The sequence below is a fragment of the Scyliorhinus torazame genome, chromosome 12 (genome assembly GCF_047496885.1).
Source record: "Scyliorhinus torazame isolate Kashiwa2021f chromosome 12, sScyTor2.1, whole genome shotgun sequence".
In the NCBI taxonomy this organism is placed as follows: Eukaryota; Metazoa; Chordata; class Chondrichthyes; order Carcharhiniformes; family Scyliorhinidae; genus Scyliorhinus; species Scyliorhinus torazame.
In genome coordinates this window covers 162,293,579-162,314,936 of record NC_092718.1, presented here as the reverse complement: position 1 = coordinate 162,314,936, position 21,358 = coordinate 162,293,579, and the positions used below count along the sequence as shown (strand labels likewise).

The 21,358-nt window shown below is 47.2% G+C and overlaps 1 protein-coding gene across 7 annotated transcripts in view; it reads right to left on the bottom strand.

Moving 5' to 3' along the window:
• Positions 1–21,358, bottom strand: part of hip1 (huntingtin interacting protein 1) — a 402,236-nt gene that overhangs the window by 125,214 nt on the left and 255,664 nt on the right. For all 7 annotated transcript variants that reach the window (XM_072469314.1, XM_072469320.1, XM_072469315.1 and 4 more), the window contains 2 exons: positions 20,655–20,712; positions 3,957–4,032 (listed from right to left, as the gene is read on the bottom strand). In XM_072469314.1, the coding sequence (XP_072325415.1) occupies positions 3,957–4,032; positions 20,655–20,712 (134 nt within the window). The remainder of the gene's footprint in view (positions 1–3,956; positions 4,033–20,654; positions 20,713–21,358) is intronic.

Here is a 21,358-nt window from a genome sequence, read left to right as displayed (position 1 = left end):
CAGGAATTAAATAAATCTGTAATTAAAAGGTTAGCATCAGTATTGCTGCAAAGACTCATCTGGCTCGCTGAAAACTTTTAATGAATGAACTGCCAACCGTACCCAGTCTGTGGCTCTTAGCTACCCGCTGAAATGGCCTAACCAGCAGTTGTGTCAAATCGGAAACAAGAATAATAAAACCAGATGGACCACCCACCATCAATCAAGGCATCAGACAAGAGCATGACACGCCAGTAAGTCCCAAAAGACGTGCTTGTTAGATGAATTGGACATTCTGAATTCTCCCTCTGTGTATCCAAACAGGCGCCGAAGTGTGGCGACTAGAGATTTTCATAGTAACTTCATTGCAGTGTTAAGTTAAGCCTAATTGTGACACTAATAAAGATTATTATTATTATTATTACAAATGACCTTCCAAATTCCTCCTTGATTAGGACTTGTCACAGTAATGCTCAAATAATCAGCTAACACCCCAGACAACAAAATAATCAATCAGACGTTTCTTCTGTATTCCACAAGCAGGACAAGCCAACCTGAGGTGACGGCAAACTGGGAGACAGCCAGGAGGGTATTGCTTTCAGAGTTTGCAGAATCAACCATAGACTCATTATGGCATCAGGTTAAACATGGGCAAGAAAACCTCCTGAAGATTACTACTCTCCCTCAGCAGGTGAATCAGTATTCAGTGTTGCATGCCAGTTGAAGCACCAAGAGTAGCAAAGACACACACTGTACTCTGGATGTGGGAGTTCAATGTCTATCACCCAGTGTGGCTTGGCAGCACCAGTACTGATCAGAATCCCGAATAACATGGCTGTGAGACCTGGACTGTGACGGTGATGAGAGAACCAACATTTTTAAAAATAAATTTAGAGTACCCAATTCATTTTTTCCAATTAAGGGGCAATTTAGCATGGTCAATCTACCTACCCTGCACATCATTTTGGGTTCTGGGGGCGAAACCCCCGCAAACACGGGAAGAATGTGCAAACTCCACACGGACAGTGACCCAGTGATCCAGAGCCGGGGACCTCGGCGCCTTGAGGCTGCAGTGCTACCACTGTGCCACCGTGTTGCCCTATGAGAGAACCAAAAAGAGGGAAATATCTACTTGACCTCATCAACAACTTACAGTTCCTTTATCGCAATGAAACAAAAAAAGGGGCCTTACCAGTCTCTCTGTGCAAGGCACAACTGTGCATGGCAAGATTGGTAGGGGTGGCCAGCTGTGGAGACTAAATACCGTCTTCACAATGAGGACACTCGCCATTGCATTGCATGGCACAACCACTGTGCTAAATGGGATAGCTTTGGAGGAGAGCAGCTCAAAACTAGGAACCCAAGAGGCACCGAGTGCCACAAACAGCGGCAGAATTATGCTCCACCATAATCAATAACCTCAACATCAAGGGTATTTGCCACTCTACCATTACCAGCAAGCCAGAACACCAACCCTGTCTCAACGTGGTGTGTAGAAGAGCATGCCATAAGAAGCACCAGGCAGACATAAAAATGACTTGTGCACCCGGTAAAGCTGCAACACAGGATTGCATGCATCCTAAACAGAGAAAATAGACAAAGCAATCTCACAACCAACAGGTCAGATCAAAGTTTGACGGTTCTGCTACATCCAGGTGTGAATTGTGAATGACAATTAAACAATTTGTGGGAGGAAGAGGGTCCCAAGAGTATCCCCATTTCAATGATGGGGAGCCCAGCACTCCAGTTCAAAAGACAAGGTGAAGCATTTGCAACCATCTTCAATCAGAAGTGCCAAATGCTAATACAATTTTGTCTATTCTATGATCTGCAGCACCACAGAAACCAATTTTCAGTGAGTTTAATTCACTCCACCAGTTGTGTTCAATTCATTGTGGGAAGCTCGGTAGCACAGTGGTTAGCACAGTTGTTTCACAGCTCCAGGGTCCCAGGTTCAATTCCCAGCTTGGGTCACTGTCTGTGTGGAGTCTGCACGTTGTCCCCTTGTCTGCGTGGGTTTCCTCCGGGTGCTCCAGTTTCCTCCCCAGTCCAAAGATGTGCAAGTTAGGTGGATTGGCCATGCTAAATTGCCCTTAATGTCCAAAACAGTAGGGTGGGGTTACTGGGTTGTGGGGATAGATTGGAAGCATGAGCTTAAATGGGGTGCTCTTTCCAAGGGCCGGTGCAGAGTCGATGGGTTGAATGGCCTCCTTCTATGATTCCACGATATCAAGAAACAGTTCAGCATGCTGGATACAGCTATGGGCCATGACAACATCCGGATTGCAATGCTGAAAGATTTGTGGTCCAGAACGCGATGCGACTCCAGCCAAACTGCTCCAGTACAGTTACGATACAGGCATTTGCCCAATAATGTGGAGGATGGTCCAGGTTTGCCCTGTCCACAAAAAGCAGGACAAATGTAATCAGACCATTTACATGCTCTATTACCCAACACCCCATCAAAAGTAATTTGAGGGAAGGTTTCATCGACAGTGCTATCATGCAACCCGTACTCACTTATCACCTGCTCACTGATGATCAATTTGGATTCTGCCAAGACGACTCAGCTTTGTTTGCAGAGAAACGGTCTCTGCGTATGTCAATGCATGTCACTATTAGCGAATGTAAAGGAGCCACATTACGAGCTTGACTCAATTATCGAAAATTGGCTGTTAATGTAGTTAGTAGGGTACTTATTCCACGACTGGGCAGCATTTGCTGAATCACATCTAACAGTAGACACTTTATTAGACTCAGATACACATATCATTAAAACGTCAGTAACACATACAGAAAATCATCAAAAAGGCCAACAGAATGCTGACTGGCCTTTATATCTAGAGGGCTAAATACAAAGAGGTGGATGTTATGTTGCAACTATATGAAGGCAAGATTAGAATGTGAGCAGTTCGGGGCATTGCACCTCAGGAATGGTATATTGGCCTCGAAAAGTCATGCAGTGCAGTTTTACCAGAATGATACCTGGACTCCCAAGGGTTAAATTACGAGGCGATTAGCAAAGAATTGTAGAAGTTTGGAACTCTCTTCCGCAAATGGCAATTGATGCTTGGTCAATTGCTAAGTTTACATTGGCAATTCATAGGTTTTTGTTGAGCAATTATTTTGAGGGATATGCGACAATGGGGTGTAGAGGGGATTATGTCACTGAAGATCAGCCATGATCTCACTGAATGAGAGCAGCCTCAAGAGGCAAAATCATCTACTTTTGTTCATTTGTCCACATTCTACGCCACACGATATAATTAAGATAACAGGAGGTTATTTCATTTCCAAAAGTGTTATTTTGCACTTCTATACCTCCTGTTTTGCATAGTAATTGGCACTGACAAAATACTTGCTCTGCCACATGACATAACACACTCAAACTGAACATTTAGACAATGGGAATCTCTATAACCCCGGCAGATATTAGCATCACTACAAATGACAAATTCACCTACCTATTATATGATAAACTGTGGAGCTGGGCTGGTTCACGCATGTGCTATTCTCAACTATTCTGTAAAAGGTCACATTAAACCTGGTATTTGTTCTGGTTAGTATGTAAGAGGTCAGTGACCACAAGGTGCCTCCTGGCCACTCAATGCAACTAAATGCTTTTCCAGGTTTCAAGAATAAGTGCAACTGCATTTTCTAAGCACGATGATAAGACGTGACGATATCCCAACACAGTTTGCCATGCACAAGACCAAGAGATTCACTTTTCAACAATGGATTGGCCTCATTTGGCATTTGAATCCATAATATTCAGTGGTTCTATTATTTTCACTACCTGCAAGGTGCAATGGTATGAGACAGATTTGAAAACAGTCTGCGAGCTGCCAACTGAACACATGTCAGCTGGTGTTGGTGTTATCATCTCCTTCTCAGCAGTAACAATTTAAATGTTTGCTTGCCACAGAATGTGCACAAACAGCATTTCAGTCTATTTTTAGTCTTCAAAAGGAGCTTACCTCTGGGAGCTGCGGAATCTGGATCAACCGCTTGAAATACTGTAAATTGCTGGATCTATAAAGTAATTCTTTCAGTCTGGAAAAAAAACAGGAAAATTAAATACATATACACCACTAAAGGTTGAATTAGAGTTTAGGGCGAACTATCCTCTACCTTGCATACGCCGAATAGCAACTCTAAGCTCCTATTATTACCCCATCATCAAACGTCAAACATGTTCTCCAGAACAGTCACTGACCTCTTCTGTTCTGGTGGTCTTCCCTTTATGGCTTTCCACCTTATAGTTCCCCAATCTCATACAGCTCTCTTCTACCTCCTTTCCAAGATCCATAAACAGGATTGCCCTCCCTGGTAGATTATATTTTCATACTGTTCCTGGACCAATTAATTGATTTATTTCAGTCATATTCAGCTTGAACCATTAACTGTTCCTCTCTTCACAGTTTCTGCTGACCTGCTAGGCATTGCTAGCACTTGGCGTTTATTTCAGATTTCCAGCATCTGCAGCATTTTGCTTTGATTTCTTCCTAACCGTGACTCCATTTTTTTCTGCTTGTTCCAGGCTCGCCCGACCAGCATCCATGACTCTTCACTTTGGACCTAACCATCTCCTCTTTATCATGGACATCCAATCTCTCTACACCTCTATCCCCCATCTGGACTGTCTGAGGGCTCTCCCCCTTTTCCTTTACGGAGGCTCAAACACCACCTTCTTCTGCCAGGCTGAACTTGCTCTCTCATTGAACAATTTATCCTTTAGTTCATGTCACTTGGTGCGGGCACCCTTACGTCCTAGTTATAGCCATCTTTTTTTGTAAGTTGAAATGTTCCTTGCTCCAAGCATACTATTTTTTTGGAAAGGTGGGGGGGCTCCCTCAACTCTGCCTGGTAAATTGATGACCAGTGTCCTGCTCTTGGCCCAAACTGGAAAAGGTTGTTAACACTGCTTACAATTTCCACCCTTCTCAGATTCTTCTTTTCCCTTGATTTCTCAATCCCAGATGAGATGAATCCTGGGCTGCTGCATGAGGCAAGGGTGGAGATTGCAGTGGCTATGACACTAACTTTCAAATCCTCTCTGACCACAGGAGAGGTGCCAGAGGACTGGAGGACAACTGCTGTGGTACCACTGTCCAAGAAGGGAAGTGGGAAAAAGATAATTACAGACCAGTGAATTTAACAACAATAGTAGAGGAATTATTGGAGAAACTTTTGAGGGACAGAATTGATCTCCACTTGGAGAGGCAATAGGATTGTTAGGATAGTCCTTGGAGAAGGATTAATCAATGATAGTCAGCATGGCTTTGTCAGGGGAGATCAAGTCCAACAAAGTTGATTGAATTTTTTGAGGAGGTGACTAGGTGAGTAGATGAGGGCAGTGGAGTTGATGTAGTTCACATGGACTTCAGTCAGGCTTTTGAGAAGGTCCTGCATGGGAGACACATCAAGAAGAACCCATGGAATCCAGAGAAATTCAGCAAATTGGATCCGAAATTGGCTTAGTGCCAGGAGGCAGAGGGTGATGGCTGAAGGTTGTTTTTGTGATTGGAAGACTGTGTCCAGTTGTGTACCGCAGGGATCGGTTCTAGATCCCTTGATGTTTTCAGTGTATATATTTTTTTAAAAATATATTTTATTAAAGTTTTTCGATGAAACAAAAACAAAAATTTCCCATTTTACAACTTTGTAACAATCTATACATTGATCGTTTTTTAAATAAACAATATACTAACTAACGGCAACTGCCAACAACAAAATAAGAAACAACAGAAATAGTAACTAAAATAGTAACTTCGTAAAATCTAATATGAATAACTAATATATAAACACACACATAAAACCCCTGAGGACCCAAATGAGTCCTCCCCCCCTCCTCCCTGGGTTGCTGCTGCTACGTTTCCTATTTTCCCTTATCGCTCTGCGAGATAGTCGAGGAACGGTTGCCACCGCCTGGTGAACCCTTGAGCCGAACCTCTTAGTGCGTACTTTATCCGCTCCAATTTTATGAACCCTGCCATGTCGTTTATCCAGGCCTCCACGCCCGGGGGTTTAGCTTCTTTCCACATAAGTAGAATCCTTCGCCGGGCTACTCGGGACGCAAAGGCCAAAACATCGGCCTCTCTCGCCTCCTGCACTCCCGGCTCATCTGCAACCCCAAATATAGCCAACCCCCAGCCTGGTTCGACCCGGACCCCCACCACCTTTGAAATCACTTTTGCCACACCCACCCAGAACCCATGCAATACCGGACATGACCAGAACATGTGGGTGTGGTTCGCCGGGCTTCCCGCGCATCTCCCGCACCTATCCTCCACTCCAAAAAATCTACTCAGCCTTGCTCCAGTCATATGCGCCCTGTGTAAAACCTTGAATTGTATCAGGCTGAGCCTGGCACACGAGGACGAAGAGTTTATCCGGGAGTACACCTTGTGGGCATGGGAGAAGACGGAAAACTCTTTACTCCTTGGCCTAGTAAATCTCCAGGGATCCACTCCTCCCATCTGCTCCATAAAGCCCTTAAGCACCTTGGCCGCTGCCGGCCTCCTCCCGGTCCTAGATCTGGACCGGTCCAGCCCTGGGTCCAGCAGTGTTGAAGTCCCCCCCCCATTACCAACTTTCCCATCTCCAGGTCCGGGATGCGCCCCAACATACGCTTCATAAAGTTCACGTCATCCCAGTTCGGGGCATATACATTCACCAGCACCACCGCCTCACCTTGCAGTCTGCCACTCACCATCACGTATCTACCCCCACTGTCCACCATTGTGGTCTTCTCCTCAAACAATACCCGTTTCCCCACCAGTATTGCCACCCCTCTATTTTTCGCATCCAAGCCCGAGTGGAATACCTGCCCCACCCATCATTTCCTTAATCTGACCTGATCCGCCAGTTTCAGGTGTGTCTCCTGAAGCATGACCACGTCTGCCTTTAGCTTCTTTAGGTGCGCAAGTACCCTTGCCCTCTTAATCGGCCCATTCAACCCTCTCACATTCCGTGATCAACCGGGTTGGGGGGCTCTTTACCCCCCCCCCCCCCCCCTCGTCGACTAGCCATCCCCTTTTTTAGACCAGCTCCTCACCCGGTTCCCACGCACCCGCTTATTCCGACGGCGCCCTCCCGTCCCGACCATCCCATCCCGTAACAGATCCCCCTTCCCCTTAGCAGCAGCAACCCAGTTATCACCCCCCCCCCCTCCCCCACTAGATCCCTCTCTAGCTTAGTTGCTCCCCCCATATTGCTTCCGGAAGTCAGCAAACTCTGGCTGACCTCGGCTTCCCCCGTTTATCCTTAGCCTCCCATCATGTGAGGCCCCCTCCTTCCTGCGCCCCCTTTTCCCGCCACAATTTCCATAGCGCGGGGACAAAGCCCGCGCTTCCCTCTCGGCCCCGCCCCTGATGGCGCAGCTCCCTCTATCCTTCCCCTTCCCCACCGGCGCCCACATTTCTTAGTGTCCCCCCCCCTTCGAGGGGAAAGAAAATTTTCCCCCATCTGATTCACAGTCCCTTGCCACCACCTCACTACTTCATTTCAAACACTCTTTCTCAAATCTAGTCCAACTTCTCCTCTTCAATAAATGTCCACGCCTCTTCTGCCGTCTCGAAGTAGTGGTGTTTACCCTGGTGTGTAACCCACAGTCTTGCCGGCTGCAACATTCCAAACTTCACTCTCCTCTTGTGGAGCACCGCCTTGGCCCGATTGAAACTCGCCCTCCTTCTCGCCACCTCTGCACTCCAATCCTGATACACGCGGATCACCGCGTTCTCCCACCTGCTGCTCGGTGTCTTTTTCACCCATCTCAGGACCATCTCCCTGTCCTTGTAACGGTGGAACCTCACCACTATTGCTCGAGGTATTTCTCCTGTCTTTGGTCTTCTCACGAGGACTCGATACGCTCCCTCCACTTCCAGGGGGCCCATAGGGGCCTCAGCTCCCATTAAGGTATGGAGCATCGTGCTCACATACGCCCCAACGTCCACTCCCTCTGCCCCTTCGGGAAGACCCAAGATTCTTAAGTTCTTCCTCCTCGAGCTATTTTCCAGGGCTTCCAGTCTCTCCATACACCTCTTATGCAGTGCCTCGTGCGTCTCCGCCTTCACCACCAAGCCCTGTATCTCGTCCTCATTTTCGGCAGCTTTTGCCTTCAGTCCATGGAGCTCCATCTCTTGGGTCTTCTGCGCCTCCTTTAACCCCTCAATCGCCTGCAGCATCGGCGCCAGCACCTCTTTCTTGAGCTCCTCCATACATCGCCGGAGGAACCCCTGCTGTTCCAGGCCCCATACCAACTGGCCTCCCTCCGCCGCCATCTTGCTTCTCACCTCCCTTCTTTGCCGCTGCTCCAGAGGATCCTCCGCAATCTGGCCACTATTATCTCTTCTGTCCATTCACATCCGGGGGGACTCCCTTCTATGTCGCCTCACAGTGGGTTTAGCCTTCGAAAATTGCCGTTGGTGCTCCCGATAAGAGCCCAAAAGTCCATTGAAACGGGAGGTGCCAAAACGTGCGACTTAGCTGGTCATCGCCGCACCCGGAAGTTCAGTGTATATTTATGATCTAGATGTGAATGTGGTGGTGTGGGGTAGTGGCAAATGTAATTTAACCCTGACAAGAGAGGTGATGAACTTTGGTAAGACTAACAAGGCAAGGGAATACACAATGAACAGTAGGACGCTTGGGAGGTACAGAGGACCAGAGGGACTTTGAGGTGCAAGACCAAAAATCACTGAAGGCAACAGGACAGGTAGATGCGGTGGTTAGTAAGGCATATGGGGTACTTGTCTTTATTAGCCACGGCACAGAATATAACAGCAGGGAGGTTATGATGGATGGAGCAGTATAAAACATTTGTTTAGCCACAGCGAGAGTATTGTTTGCAGTTCTGGTCACCACACTACAGGAAGCATGTGATTGCACTAGAAAGGGTCAAGAGGAATTTTACCAGTATGCTGCCTTGCATGGAGCTTTCAGCTATGAAGAGGCTGGGATTGCTTTTCTTAGAGCAGAGAAGGCTGAGGGAACCTGATGGAGATGTACAAAATTATGAGGGACATAGATAGGGTAGATAGGATCAACCTATAAGCGATTATTATTATTATTAATTGAGGAGCCAATAACCAGGGTCACAGATTTAAAGTTAAGGGACAGGAGATTTTGTGGAGATTTGAGGAAAGGCTTTTTCACTCAGAGGTTGATGGGAATCTGGAAACGACTACCTGCAAAGTGTTAGAAGTGGGACCCCTCAACGTTTAGGAATCATTAAGAAGAGCACTTGAAATGCCACAGCAAACAAGGCGATGAATCAAGTGCTGGAAAATGGGATTCAAATGGAATGGCCGGCTCAGGCACGGTGGGCCTCTTTCTGTGCTGTAAAGCTCTTTTATCATCATTTTTGGTGATAAGGTAATCAACTAATATTCAATATAAGCCCACTGACCCCCACAGCTACCTCAACTGAACCTCCTTCCATCCTACATCATGTGATGACACCCAGTTCCTCCATCTCCATTTCTTCTTTTAAAAAAAAAATTTAGAGTACCCAATTAATTTTGTTCCAATTAAAGGGCAATTTAGTATGGACAATCCACCTAGCTTGCACATCTTTCGGGATGTGGAGGCAAAACCCACGCAAACACGGGGAGAATGCGCAAACTCCACACGGACAGTGACCCAGAGCCAGGATCGAACCTGGGAACTCGGCGCCGTGAGACTGCGGTGCTACCACTGCGCCACCGTGCTGTCCCATCTCCATCCCTTCTATTCCAATGACGCAAACCTCCACACCAGTGTTCGTGATGTCTTCCCCCTGCCCCCAACATGGTTGACAGTACCCTCGACCATGTCCACCACTTTTCAAAAATACATTTAGAATATCCAATTATTTGTGTTCCTAATTAAGCAGCAGTTTAGCGTTGCCAATCCACTACCCTGCACAACTTTGGGTTGTGGGGGTGAGACCCACGCAGACACAGGGAGAATGTGCAAATTCCACATGAACAGTGACCCCGGGGCCGTGATCGAACATGGGTCCACGGAGCCGTGAGACAGCAGTGCGAACCACTGTGCCACCGTGCTGCCCCTTTTTCCCACACTTCTATTCTCACCCCTTCCCTCCTTCCCAGGACCAATTTGTTTTGTTTTTTTAAATTCAGAGTACCCAATTCTTTGTTTTCCAATTAAGGGGCAATTTAGTGTGGCCAATCCACCTACTCTGCACATCTTTGGGTTGTGGGGGTGAGAACCACGAAAACACGAGAAGAATGTGCAAACTCCACACGGAGAGTGACCCAGATCCAGGATCGAACCTAGGACCTTGGCGACGTGAGGCAGCAGGGCTAACCCACTGTGCTGCCCTGAATTTCCCAGTTCTGATGAACGGTTATTGACACAAAATGCTAATTCTGTTTATCTCCTGGCGACATCATGGCACAGTGATTAGCACTGCTGCCTCACGGCGCTGAGAACCCGGGTTTGATCCTGCCACGTGTCACTGTCCGTGTGGAGTTTGCACATTCTCTCAGTGTCTGCGTGGGTCTCACCACCACAACCCAAAGATGTACAGGGTAGGTGAATTGGCCACGCTAAATTGCCCCTTAATTGGAGAAAAAAATGAATTGGGTACTCTAAATTTATTTTAAAACTTGGTTTCTCTCCACTGATGCTGCATGACCTGCTTAGTATTTCCGGCACATTTTGCTTTTGTTTCAGATCTACAGCATCCACAGTAGTCTGATTTTCAATTAGTATTGAATTAAGAGTTGCTTGACTGAATATGCTCTAAGTGCTGTCACAAATTGTAATGTTACAACTGCACTACAGGAATGATTATACTTAAGCCAACAGTCGTGCGTTCTCAATGCAAACTCATCTTTGCTCTACAGAGCTCTAAAGCACCAATAATCCACCAACAACTTGTATTTGTATAGCACTTTCATTGCAGGAAAACATCCCGAGTGCATCGCAGGGCATAAGAGAAAACTGATACCAGACTAGAGGGGTCATTAGGTGGGTGGTAAAGAAGTAGTTTAAAGGATGGCCTGAAAAAGAGAGGTGGAGAGAAGAATTTTCAGGTCTAGTAATTTGAAGACACAGTTGACACTGTGAGCAGCCAACGCAAGAGGGAAAAATTAAGAGACTGAGTAGGGATAAATGGGAGTTTAAGGTTGGTTGTAGGTGAGTAGATTATGTAGGTCAAGAGAGCATGTCCATCAGTCGATGGTTAAAATTTTAACTTGGAAGAATGGAGAAGCCAGGATTCAATATAGATTGGCAAGGAAAGGAATGACAGGGGAAACTGGATTTGATCTGTATCAGGATATGAGCAGTTGAGCTTTGGATGAGCAGAAATTTATGAGTGTTCCAAAGAGAGGTTGATCAGGACAACAGCCGAATAGTGGCACTTCGAAACATCAAAGGCACAGAACTGGGTTTTAACAGTTTTAAAATCAGACCTTATGGATTAAACTGAACACAAAAGGGGCAATCAAACTACTGGTAATGTACTCTAATGACAGGGAGTGGGATAGCTTGATCTTGGTTTCGGACAAAGCTCGGCACAACATCAAGGGCCGAAGGGCCTGTTCTGTGCTGTACTGTTCTATGTTCCATGTTCTAGATCCTCAAACAGCCAGAGATGTATGTAGCCAATCACTGAAGTGTAAAAATATTATTGGGTCGTAATAGTGAGGGTTTTCAACTACACTAATATTAATTGGAGTAGAATCAGCATGAAAGGCACAGAGGGAACAGAATTCTTAAAATGCATTCAATAGTGTTTATTGCCATTATGTAGGGAGCCTGTTGAAATCTACCCGTGGTTAAGTGTAGTCTCGTATACACTCAACTAAGCAGAAATTTGCACTTGTCATGTGAGAGTACCTTTAAGAAATGGGTGTTTACTACTGCAGTGGTGTCAAATGGAGAGTGGGTGGAGGCTGGACTTCCGGTTGCGGCTATGCCTGGGTAGGTCGCATGGTCAGCAGCTCCCGCCGAGAACGGACTTTTGGGCCCTTTTAAGGAGCTCCAGCGGCACTTCGACGACGATTCCTGGTGTGGGAAGGAAGCAGTGAGGTTCCCCCAGCATTGTATGGAGTGGACCAGGAGCGGAGCGGTCAAAAACGTGGCACTAGAGGAGAGAACGGGTGCAAAAAAGCAAGATGGCGGCGGACGGGGATCAGGCAGCGTGGACCCAGTGGTCTCGGGAGCAGCAGCAGTTTGAGAAGCTGCTTTGCGGAATTGAAGGCGGAGATGTTGGCCCCTATGAATGCGTCGATTAAAAGGCTGGTGGAGACCCAGAAGATGCAGGGGACGGCGATAAAGGAGGTATCTGATAATGAGGATGAGATCCTGGGCCTGGCTGTCAAAGTGGAAGCGCACGATGCGCTGCATAAAAAATGGCAGGAGAAGTTTGAGAACCCAGATAATAGATCGAGGAGGAAGAACCTGCGGATTCTGGGTCTCCCCGAGGGCGTGGAGGGGTCGGATGCTGGGGCGTATGTGGCTATGATGCAGAGTATGCTGATGGGCGGGGGAGCCTTCCCGAGGCCCCTGGAGCTGGATGGGGCGCGCAGGGTGCTGGCGAGGAGGCCGAGGGCGAATGAGCCGAGGACTATGGTGGTGAGGTTCCACCGCTTCACCGACAGGCAGTGTGTCCTGTGATGGGCAAAGGAGGAGCAGAGCAGTAGGTGGGAGAATGCCGAAATCCGCATCTATCAGGACTGGAGTGCAGAGCTGGCCAAGAAGCGGGCAGGGTTCAACCAGGCCAAGGCGGTTCTCCACGGAAAGGGGGTGAAGTTCGGGCCGTGACAGCCAGCGCGGCTATGGGTCACGTATCAGGACCGTCACCACTATTTTGATACGCCGGATGAGGCGTGGATCTTTATCAAAAATGAGAAGTTGGACTCAAATTAATGGTTTGTAGCCTGTTATGGGGGATGCTGGGGAGTGCGAGGGGGCGATGTTTTTTCTTTATGTGGGCTTGTTTTTGGGGGGGGGGGGGGGGGGTTGTCCCCTGTGTTTTCTTGGGGTCGTGTGGGCCTGTGGCCCTGGACCTTTGGGGATTGGGGTGAGGCTGCAGGTGGAAGGAGCTGTGCCACAGGGGGCGGGGGCGGCCCAGGCAGGGAGCGCGGGCTTTTTCCTGCGAAAAGGGGGGCGGTACTGGATTGGTGTCCACATTGGTGTATAGGGGGGGACTTTGACCACCCCACTTTAGTGGGGGGAGGGCTGGAGACTTCGAGAGGGAATCCAATAGGGGGAATGGAGACAGAGGCGGGAGCAGCCAGGGTCAGCAGGAGTCAGCTGACTTACGGGAATGCAATGGGGGGAGCAGGGGGGGTTAAGCATCTGCTTGGCCGCGGGGGGATTTGCTGCTGTGCTGACTGAGGGGGAGTTGAAGGTAAGAGGGAGGGTCGGGGCGGGGAGCTGGAGAGTGCGGAAGGCGCGGGCACGTGGTCGGCCTAAAAAAAGGAGATGGCTAGATGGCTTGGGGGGGTCCCCCCCCCCCCCGATCCGGCTGATCACGTGGAACGAGAGAGGCTTTAATGGGCCGGTCAAGAGGGCCCGGGTGTTTGCGCACTTGAAGGGGTTGAAGGCAGACGTAGCCATGTTACAGGAGACGCACCTAAAGATCGCGGATCAGACCAGGCTGAGGAAGGGATTGGGGGGGGGGGGGGGGGGGGCGCAATTCTGGTGAGTAAGCGGGTGGCATTTGAGGCGGTGGGTATTGTGGCGGATAAAGGGGGTCGATATGTGATGGTGAGTGGCAGGCTGCAGGGGGCCAGGGTGGTTCTGGTGAATATGTATGCCCCAAACTGGGACAATGCAGGGTTCATGAAGCGGATGTTGAGTCAGATCCAGGATCTGGAGTTGGGGGAGGAGAGGGGCCAGCGCCCACTGTGGCGCATGGATGTGGGGCTGTTGGCGGATGAGGAGATTTGTGGGCGGGTTCGGGAGTGCATCCAAAGATATGTGGAGGCCAATGATAATGGCGAGGTGTCGGTGAGTGTAGTCTGGGAGGCGCTGAAGGCAGTGGTCAGGGGGGAGCTAATTTCAATCAGGGCTCACAGGGAGAAGAGGGAGAGGATGGAGAGGGAGAGACTGAGGGTGGATAGGAGATACGCAGAATCCCCCGAAGAGGGGCTGCTGAGTGAGCGCCAGAGCCTCCATACGAAGTTTGACTTGCTGACCACGGGGAAAGCCGAGGCCCAGTGGAGGAGGGTACAGGGAGCAGTGTATGAGTATGGGGAGAAGGAGAGTCGGATGTTGGTGCATCAGCTGCGGAGGGAGGGAGGCGGCCAGAGAGATTGGGGGAGTCAGAGACAAAGGGGGGAACACGGTGCGGAGTCCAGCAAAAATAAATGAGTTCTTTAGGGACTTTCATGGTAAGTTGTACAAGTCAGAACCCCCAGAGGGGGCGGGGCGGGGGGGGATGCAGCAGTTCCTGGACCAACTGAGGTTCCCAAGGGTGGAGGAAGGGCGGGTAGAGGGTTTTGGGGCCCGATCGAGATGGAGGAGTTAGTTAAGGGGTTGGGGAGTATGCAGGCGGGCAAGGCCCCGGGGCCGGATGGGTTCCCAGTTGAGTTCTACAGGAAGTTCTCGGAGCTGTTGGGCCCGTTGTTGCTGAGAACCTTTAATGAGGCGAAGGAAAAGGGAATCTTTCCCTCGGCAATTGTCACAGGCTTTGATCTCGCTTATCCTCAAGCGGGATAAGGACCCGCTGCAGTGTGGCTCTTACAGGCTGATTTCGCTCCTCAATGTGGATGCCAAGCTGTTGGCAAAAATCTTGGCCACCAGGATTGAGGATTGTGTTCCGGGAGTGATACACGAGGACCAGACAGGTTTGTGAAGGGCAGGCAGCTGAACACGAACGTGCGGTGGCTCCTGAACGTGATTACGATGCCCTCGGGGCGGGGGCGTGTCTCACTATATGCGGATGACCTGCTGCTGTACATTGCGGATCCGGTGGAGGGGATGGGGGAGGTCATGCAGACCCTTAGGGAGTTTGGAGACTTCACGGGGTAGAAGGTCAACGTGGGGAAGAGCGAGCTGTTTGTGGTGCATGCGAGGCGCCACGAAAAGAGGTTGGAGGAGCTACCACTCAAGATGGTGGAGAGGATTTTCGGTATTTGGGTATCCAGGTGGCCAAGAGTTGGGGGGTCTTGCATAAGCTCAATCTGGCACGGCTGGTGGACCAGATAGAGGAGGACTTCAGGAGGTGGGACATGTTGCCACTCTCCCTGGCGGGTAGGGTGCAGTCCCCTAAGATGACGGTCCTTCCCAGGTTGTTGGCATATTGCCCTGTTTTCTTTGTATTATTTTCCTTTTTGGAGTATTTTGTAAAAATTATTGAAAAACCTTGAATAAAAACATTTTTAAAACTAAAAAAATAGGGCAGTGGTGAAGCCACAAATGGGGTATTTCTGTGCAAGTTTGGTTTCCCTACCAAAGGGAGAACATAATTATCCGAAAGGGAGCACAACAAAGTTTCACTAGGCAGGTTCTGAATCAGGGGAGGGAAGTGGGAGTGTCTTACAAGGCGCAATCGAGTAAATCTTTGTTCCCTCGAATCAAGAAGAAGAAGATAATCCAATTTAGAAAATTCTTCTGTTGAGAAAATGTTTCCCCTCTGCGGAATCTCTCAACACAGGGTTACAGCGCCAGAGAGAACAAGTGTACACCGTCACCATACTGTGTTAACACATCACAAGTATACAACGTTCCAAGTTCAAAGCTGAAAACATAAACCTTTTCATTAAAAGCATCTTACTGAGGCTTCAGGTCAATACATATCCAACAACCTGCTCTGAAAACTCTGCTCACATTTTGACAGCTTTGAAAATTCTACCACAGCTCAGACAATTGACATTCTAAATAAAACTCACAGCGTTCTAAAAAAAAAAAAAAGGTTAATTCACCTTAACTGTCAATATTAACCTGTCCTATTTTTAACCATTTCCAGGATGCAGATCCAAAACTAAAATTGGTTCTTCCTTGGACCACACGCTGTAGCATGTTTCATTGAAATCTGTCCATTAGTTCTTGAGCTATTGTCTTCATTACATTTGATTCGATGATTTGTTGTCAATCATCAATGTGCAACACAGGCTTGACTATGTTGCATCTTTGGATTCCTTCTGTGTGTTGGAATGAAGGTTACACTTATCATTAGGTTGGTATTTGCTGACTGTTATAATATTCACATTTTGAACAATGGAGAGCTCATATGAACTATAATGTAGATTTGACCCTCAGTAGAAATGTTTCATTTGCTTCTAGTTCAACTGCAAATGTTTCAAATGCTGTGCTTTTATTTTTGCAAGTTATGTGCTTTTGCAAACTGAGGTTATGTTTGATCATTTTTGCAGAAAGACAGGAACAAAAACGTAAATGCTCTCAATTGAGGAAAGGTTAATTTTACTAAGCAGATATGTGATTTTGATAAGTGGACTGGAACCAGCTTGTCAAAAGATAAATCAGTGCCAGATCAGTGGGTAATTTTTCAAAGTATGCATCCTTAACAAAAAAGAGTGCAGTAACAAATCTATCTACCAACATTCTGCGGGTTACCATTGGCCAGAAACTGAACAGGGTCAGGCATATAAATTCTGCAGCTACAAGTATAGATCAGAGGCTGGGAATTCTGCAAAGAGCAACACACCTTCTGCCTTCCCCAAGACCTGCCAACCACCTACAACGCACAGAAAGGTATGATGCAATATTCAAGCACAAGAGAAGAGGAAGGATGCTGAAACCAATGGGGGAGGGGGGATATCATAGACCGATCCAGAGGGCAGCAAAATGTACATACAGTTAGTGAAATGAAGGATAAAACAAACCTCTCTGTAAAATAAAGCAAATTAGCACAGGCAAGAAAAATGTAATGTATATAAGTAACAACTGTTTATAAATACGAGAACAGCCAATAAAAAGATGTTCAAAAAAAAAAATTGATAGGAGGTAATTCGGCCCTTCGAGTTTGCATCAGCCCTTGGAAAGAGCATCCTACCTAAGCCCACACTTCCACCCTATCCCCGTAACCCAGTAACCCCACGTAACGTTTTATTTTGGACACTAAAGGCAATTTAGCATGGCCAATCCGCCTAACCTGCAAATCTTTGGACCATGGGAGGAAACCGGAGCACCCGGAGGAAACCCACGCACACACGGGGGAGAACGTGCAGACTCCACAGACAGTACCCCAAGCCGGGAATCGAACCTGGGACCCTGGAGCTGTGAAACAACAGTGCTAACCACCGTCCTACCATGCTGCCCTAGCCTGAATGAGTGCAGCTCCAACAACACTCAACAAACGTCAGGGGCTGCATGTAGCACAGTGGTTAGCACAGCAGCCTACGGCGCTGAGGACCTGGGTTCGAATCCCGGCCCTGGGTCACTGTCCGTGTGGAGTTTGCACATTCTCCCCATGTCTGCATGGGTTTCACCCCCACAACCCAAAGATGTGTAGGTCAGGTGGATTGGCCACACTAAATTGCCCCTTATTTGGAAAAGAAAATAATTGGGTACTCTAAATTTTTTTTTTTTTTTAAAGGATGAGGAGTTAATGGAGGTTGCCAAGAATAAATATAGGAAAGATAGTTGTGGGTGGGTTAGAACCTGTGCAAAGTGGGTCTCCAGTGTTGCCAAGGAAGCATTCATAAAGGAATATTCTAGGAATAACAGGGCAAGAATGAATGTTTGGGAAGTACTTGGGTGATGCAGGAACAGAGGGCCAATAGTTTAGAGGCAAGACACATCTTGGTAATCGACTCAATGTCGACTTTGAAGCTAGGTTAAAGGTTGAGCAAAACACAGAGATGGCTTAAGCTCAACTGGGTATCCAGAAATTCAAATGAGTGTTCAGGAAGAGAGTTGCAATCAGAGGCTAGAACCCAGTTTCTAGTCATGATGAAATAGGGTGGCTGTGGTCTTGTTGACTTTGAGCTGCTGACTTATTCAAGATTTGAAGTCAGACAGTCTGTTGAACTGCCCAGTGACAGTTCTGAAATCAGGGACATTGGTGGAGAAGTAAAGCTGTTGCAGATAAATATACAAGAGTTTTTTTTAATAAGGGGCAATTTAGTGTGGCCAATCCACCTACCCTGCACATGTTTGGGGTTGTGGGGGGTGAGACCCATGCAGACACGGGGAGACTGTGCAAACTCCACACAGACAGTGACCCGGGGCCAGGATTGAACCCGGGTCCTCAGCGCCGTGAGGCAGCAGTGCTAACCACTGGGCCACTGTGCCGCTCATAAATATACAAGAGTTGATTCCAAAATTCTGAATAACATCACTGACAAATCAACCAGAATTATCAATAAATGCTTCGGACAATTATTAAAATCTTTAAATGTTACCAACAGACTGGTACACAATGAAGAAGCCATTTTTTTTTCTTTCTTTCTTAAATAAATTTAGAGTACCCAATTCATTTTTTCTAATTAAGGGGCAATTTAGCATGGTCAATCCACCTACCCTGCAAATCTTTGGGTTGTGGGGGCGAAACCCACGCAGACACGGGGGGAATGTGTAAACTGCACATGGACAGTGACCCAGAGCCGGGTTCGAATCTGGGACCTCAGCGCCGGGAGGCAGCAGGGCTACCCACTGTGACACCGTGCAGCCACAATGAAGAATTCATGTGGCAACGATAAAGATAAACAATAATATCAAAATAAAGTACTTAAAAGGAATTGAATGCATGCAATGCTGTGGAAAGAACAGGTGCTACTGACTGAAAGACACATTTAAAAATGGGCAAGTTTGACATCAGTGAATTATCTGGGGGTTGATGGTCAGAGTACTTCCAGAAATAAAAAAAGCACATTACCTCAAAGAATAGGCCAATATAAAATGCACATCATAGTCTTTAAATCCTTCCACAGACTCATTCTATTGTACCCCAGGTATGCCTCTGTCCCATCTTGCACTGTCTGTTTCCCCAACTCTGCTCCACTGAAAGACTCTGCTCCCCGCTCTATCTCTCTGTCCAGCCACACGCCATAACCTACAATAATTTCCTCATTTCCTCCCCCGCAACCTTTAATCTTGTGACATCAATTCCCCAACTCCATTAGCATTATTAAAACCCATTTTGGCCACATCCATTTGACCATTTCCCTCAAATTCATTCCGACACATTTCCATGTTACAGCAGTTAGGTAGAAAGCATTGCGGGACATCTTGTGGTCATGAAAGGCGATATACAAATACAGTGTTCTTTTACTCTTTCTCAAGACTGACAACAAAGTGCCTGAGGAAATTTTGCAATATCAAAAGCACTGCACTAATTTAAAGACTAGTTCTCAAAGAAATTAAAACATTACAGGCAGGATTCTCCATTTGTGAGACTATGTTCTTTTGCTGGAGGAGATTTGCTACTGATTTGTGCTAAATCAGGAAGAAATTCAGTATCCCTCGCCATGCACATTTATGCATGGCGAGGAGGAAGAGGAGGGATTCCCGCACGAATTCCACTAGCGGGCCACCATTTATGCAGGCAGTCAGAGAGAGAAGTCCCGTAGTTGGCCACCACCCCCACACACCGGAATTAAGCTTCCCACCCGTATTGCACAGCAGCCCCCCACCCCTGAATTTTCTGGGTGCCCTCCCCCACCTTTTCCCCCACCAAGGGGAGTGCATTCCAATCACACATCTTTACTCTCGAGTGATTTTGAAGTGCTGCTCTGGAAATTGACAGCACTTAACTCTCTTTGATGTGGTTGATGTTTGTAAACATTGTGGTTTCAGCACTTAAGACTTATTCATCCATGAAACAGATGAATGAAGCATGGCTGACAGCTGTTTTGTGGAAGCTGTCAATCACCACCCACTACCAGAAATGAACGAATGGCTTGCAGCTAATGGACCAGAGGATTTAATAATAATAATCTTTATTATTGTCACAAGTAGGCTTAATTAACACTACAATGAAGTTACTGTGAAAATCCCCTAGTTGCCACACTCCGGCGCCTGTTCAAGTACACCGAGGGAGAAATCAGAATGTCCAAATCACCTAACAGCACGTCTTTCGGGACTTAAACACAGCTCACAGCTGTTCTCTTTCCAGGAATGGATGCATGGTGCTACCAGGTGAATGTTACAACTTAAATTGTTTTCACTGCCCCTGTTTGGACAGCTGTCTAACTTCCAGACAAGTGTCTCTTTTCTGGAGCAGTCTGTTAGGTGAGGTCCCTTTGGTTAGGAGACCTCTGTGGTGGGGTCTGCCGTTTTAGTGGGTCAGGGGAAGGGTGGGCAGGTAGTGCATTGTCAGGGGGGGGGGGACTGGGAAATCGAGAGGACCTGGAGAATCTGGTTCTGGGCCCATTCCACCTCCTGCTGGCGTGAAGGCGCAAACCCCAATCCTGTCGCCAGCGGTAGGTCTGAGCATAGAAGTCAGTTCAGTGCCCAGCACAAATATTAATTTTGGCTGGATGCCCGATTCTCCGCCCAATCGCCATCAGCGTTGCCAGCATCATTTCAGAAGGAAATACTTCCCCAAGCAGTGCAGTGAAGAAAGCTGACATTCAAAAGCACCAATACTCAGCAAAAAGAAACACTAAGCAGTTGCTGGGATATATACTATACTGGGAGTGGCAAAGAAAGATACACAGTAATATAGATAACCTTCATCCGGTTTTCAGAATGTTAATTACTCTGAGCTAAAGCGCTGACAGGAGATAAGCAAAGTGCTTGTTTCTACTTACTTTCTGAATTGCTCGTGAAATCGGTCTCTATGGCCTTGTAAAGTGTCTGCCGGGAGACCTGAAGAGAAATTGTAATTTTAAAACTGAAGTTCAATAGAGCAGTTTGGAAAGCAGGCATAAAACACAGTAAATTGGATTTGTTACATAAAGCACATAAAAATGTTAATAGATTTGAGAGCGTTCCCCACGAGGGAGTCTTGTTTAAGATAATTGAAAATCAATGCAATCCAGATCACAATGTGTGGTGGTGCTGAATGCTAAAAACATTTCAACTTTCCCTAATTTATAATTAGCTTTTGCTACTTCACGGGGAATTAATTTATTGAAGTTGCATCAAGTAACCAAGTCAGCTAAATGGAGAGAAAAATATTTGCTTCCTGAATAAATGAATTTCAAGGCTGAATCCTGGATTTGTACTCAACCTTCAACATTCATGAGAGAGTAAATAGAAGACTTCTGCCCCTATGGCACAACAGAATTTGCATCCTCAGTAGCTTAGTTTGCAAACTGGAAACAAGCCATTAAGTCTTCATCATGATTAAGACTAAGTCCTGAATCAAATTCAGCACAATCAGACCCCTGGCCCCAGAGTCACTGATCGCATAGATCCCCGATGTCCAGAGTTACTGATCCGCGATGCTCAGAGTCACTGATCCCACAGATCTCCGATGCCCAGAGCTACTGAATTCCGATGCTCAGAGTCA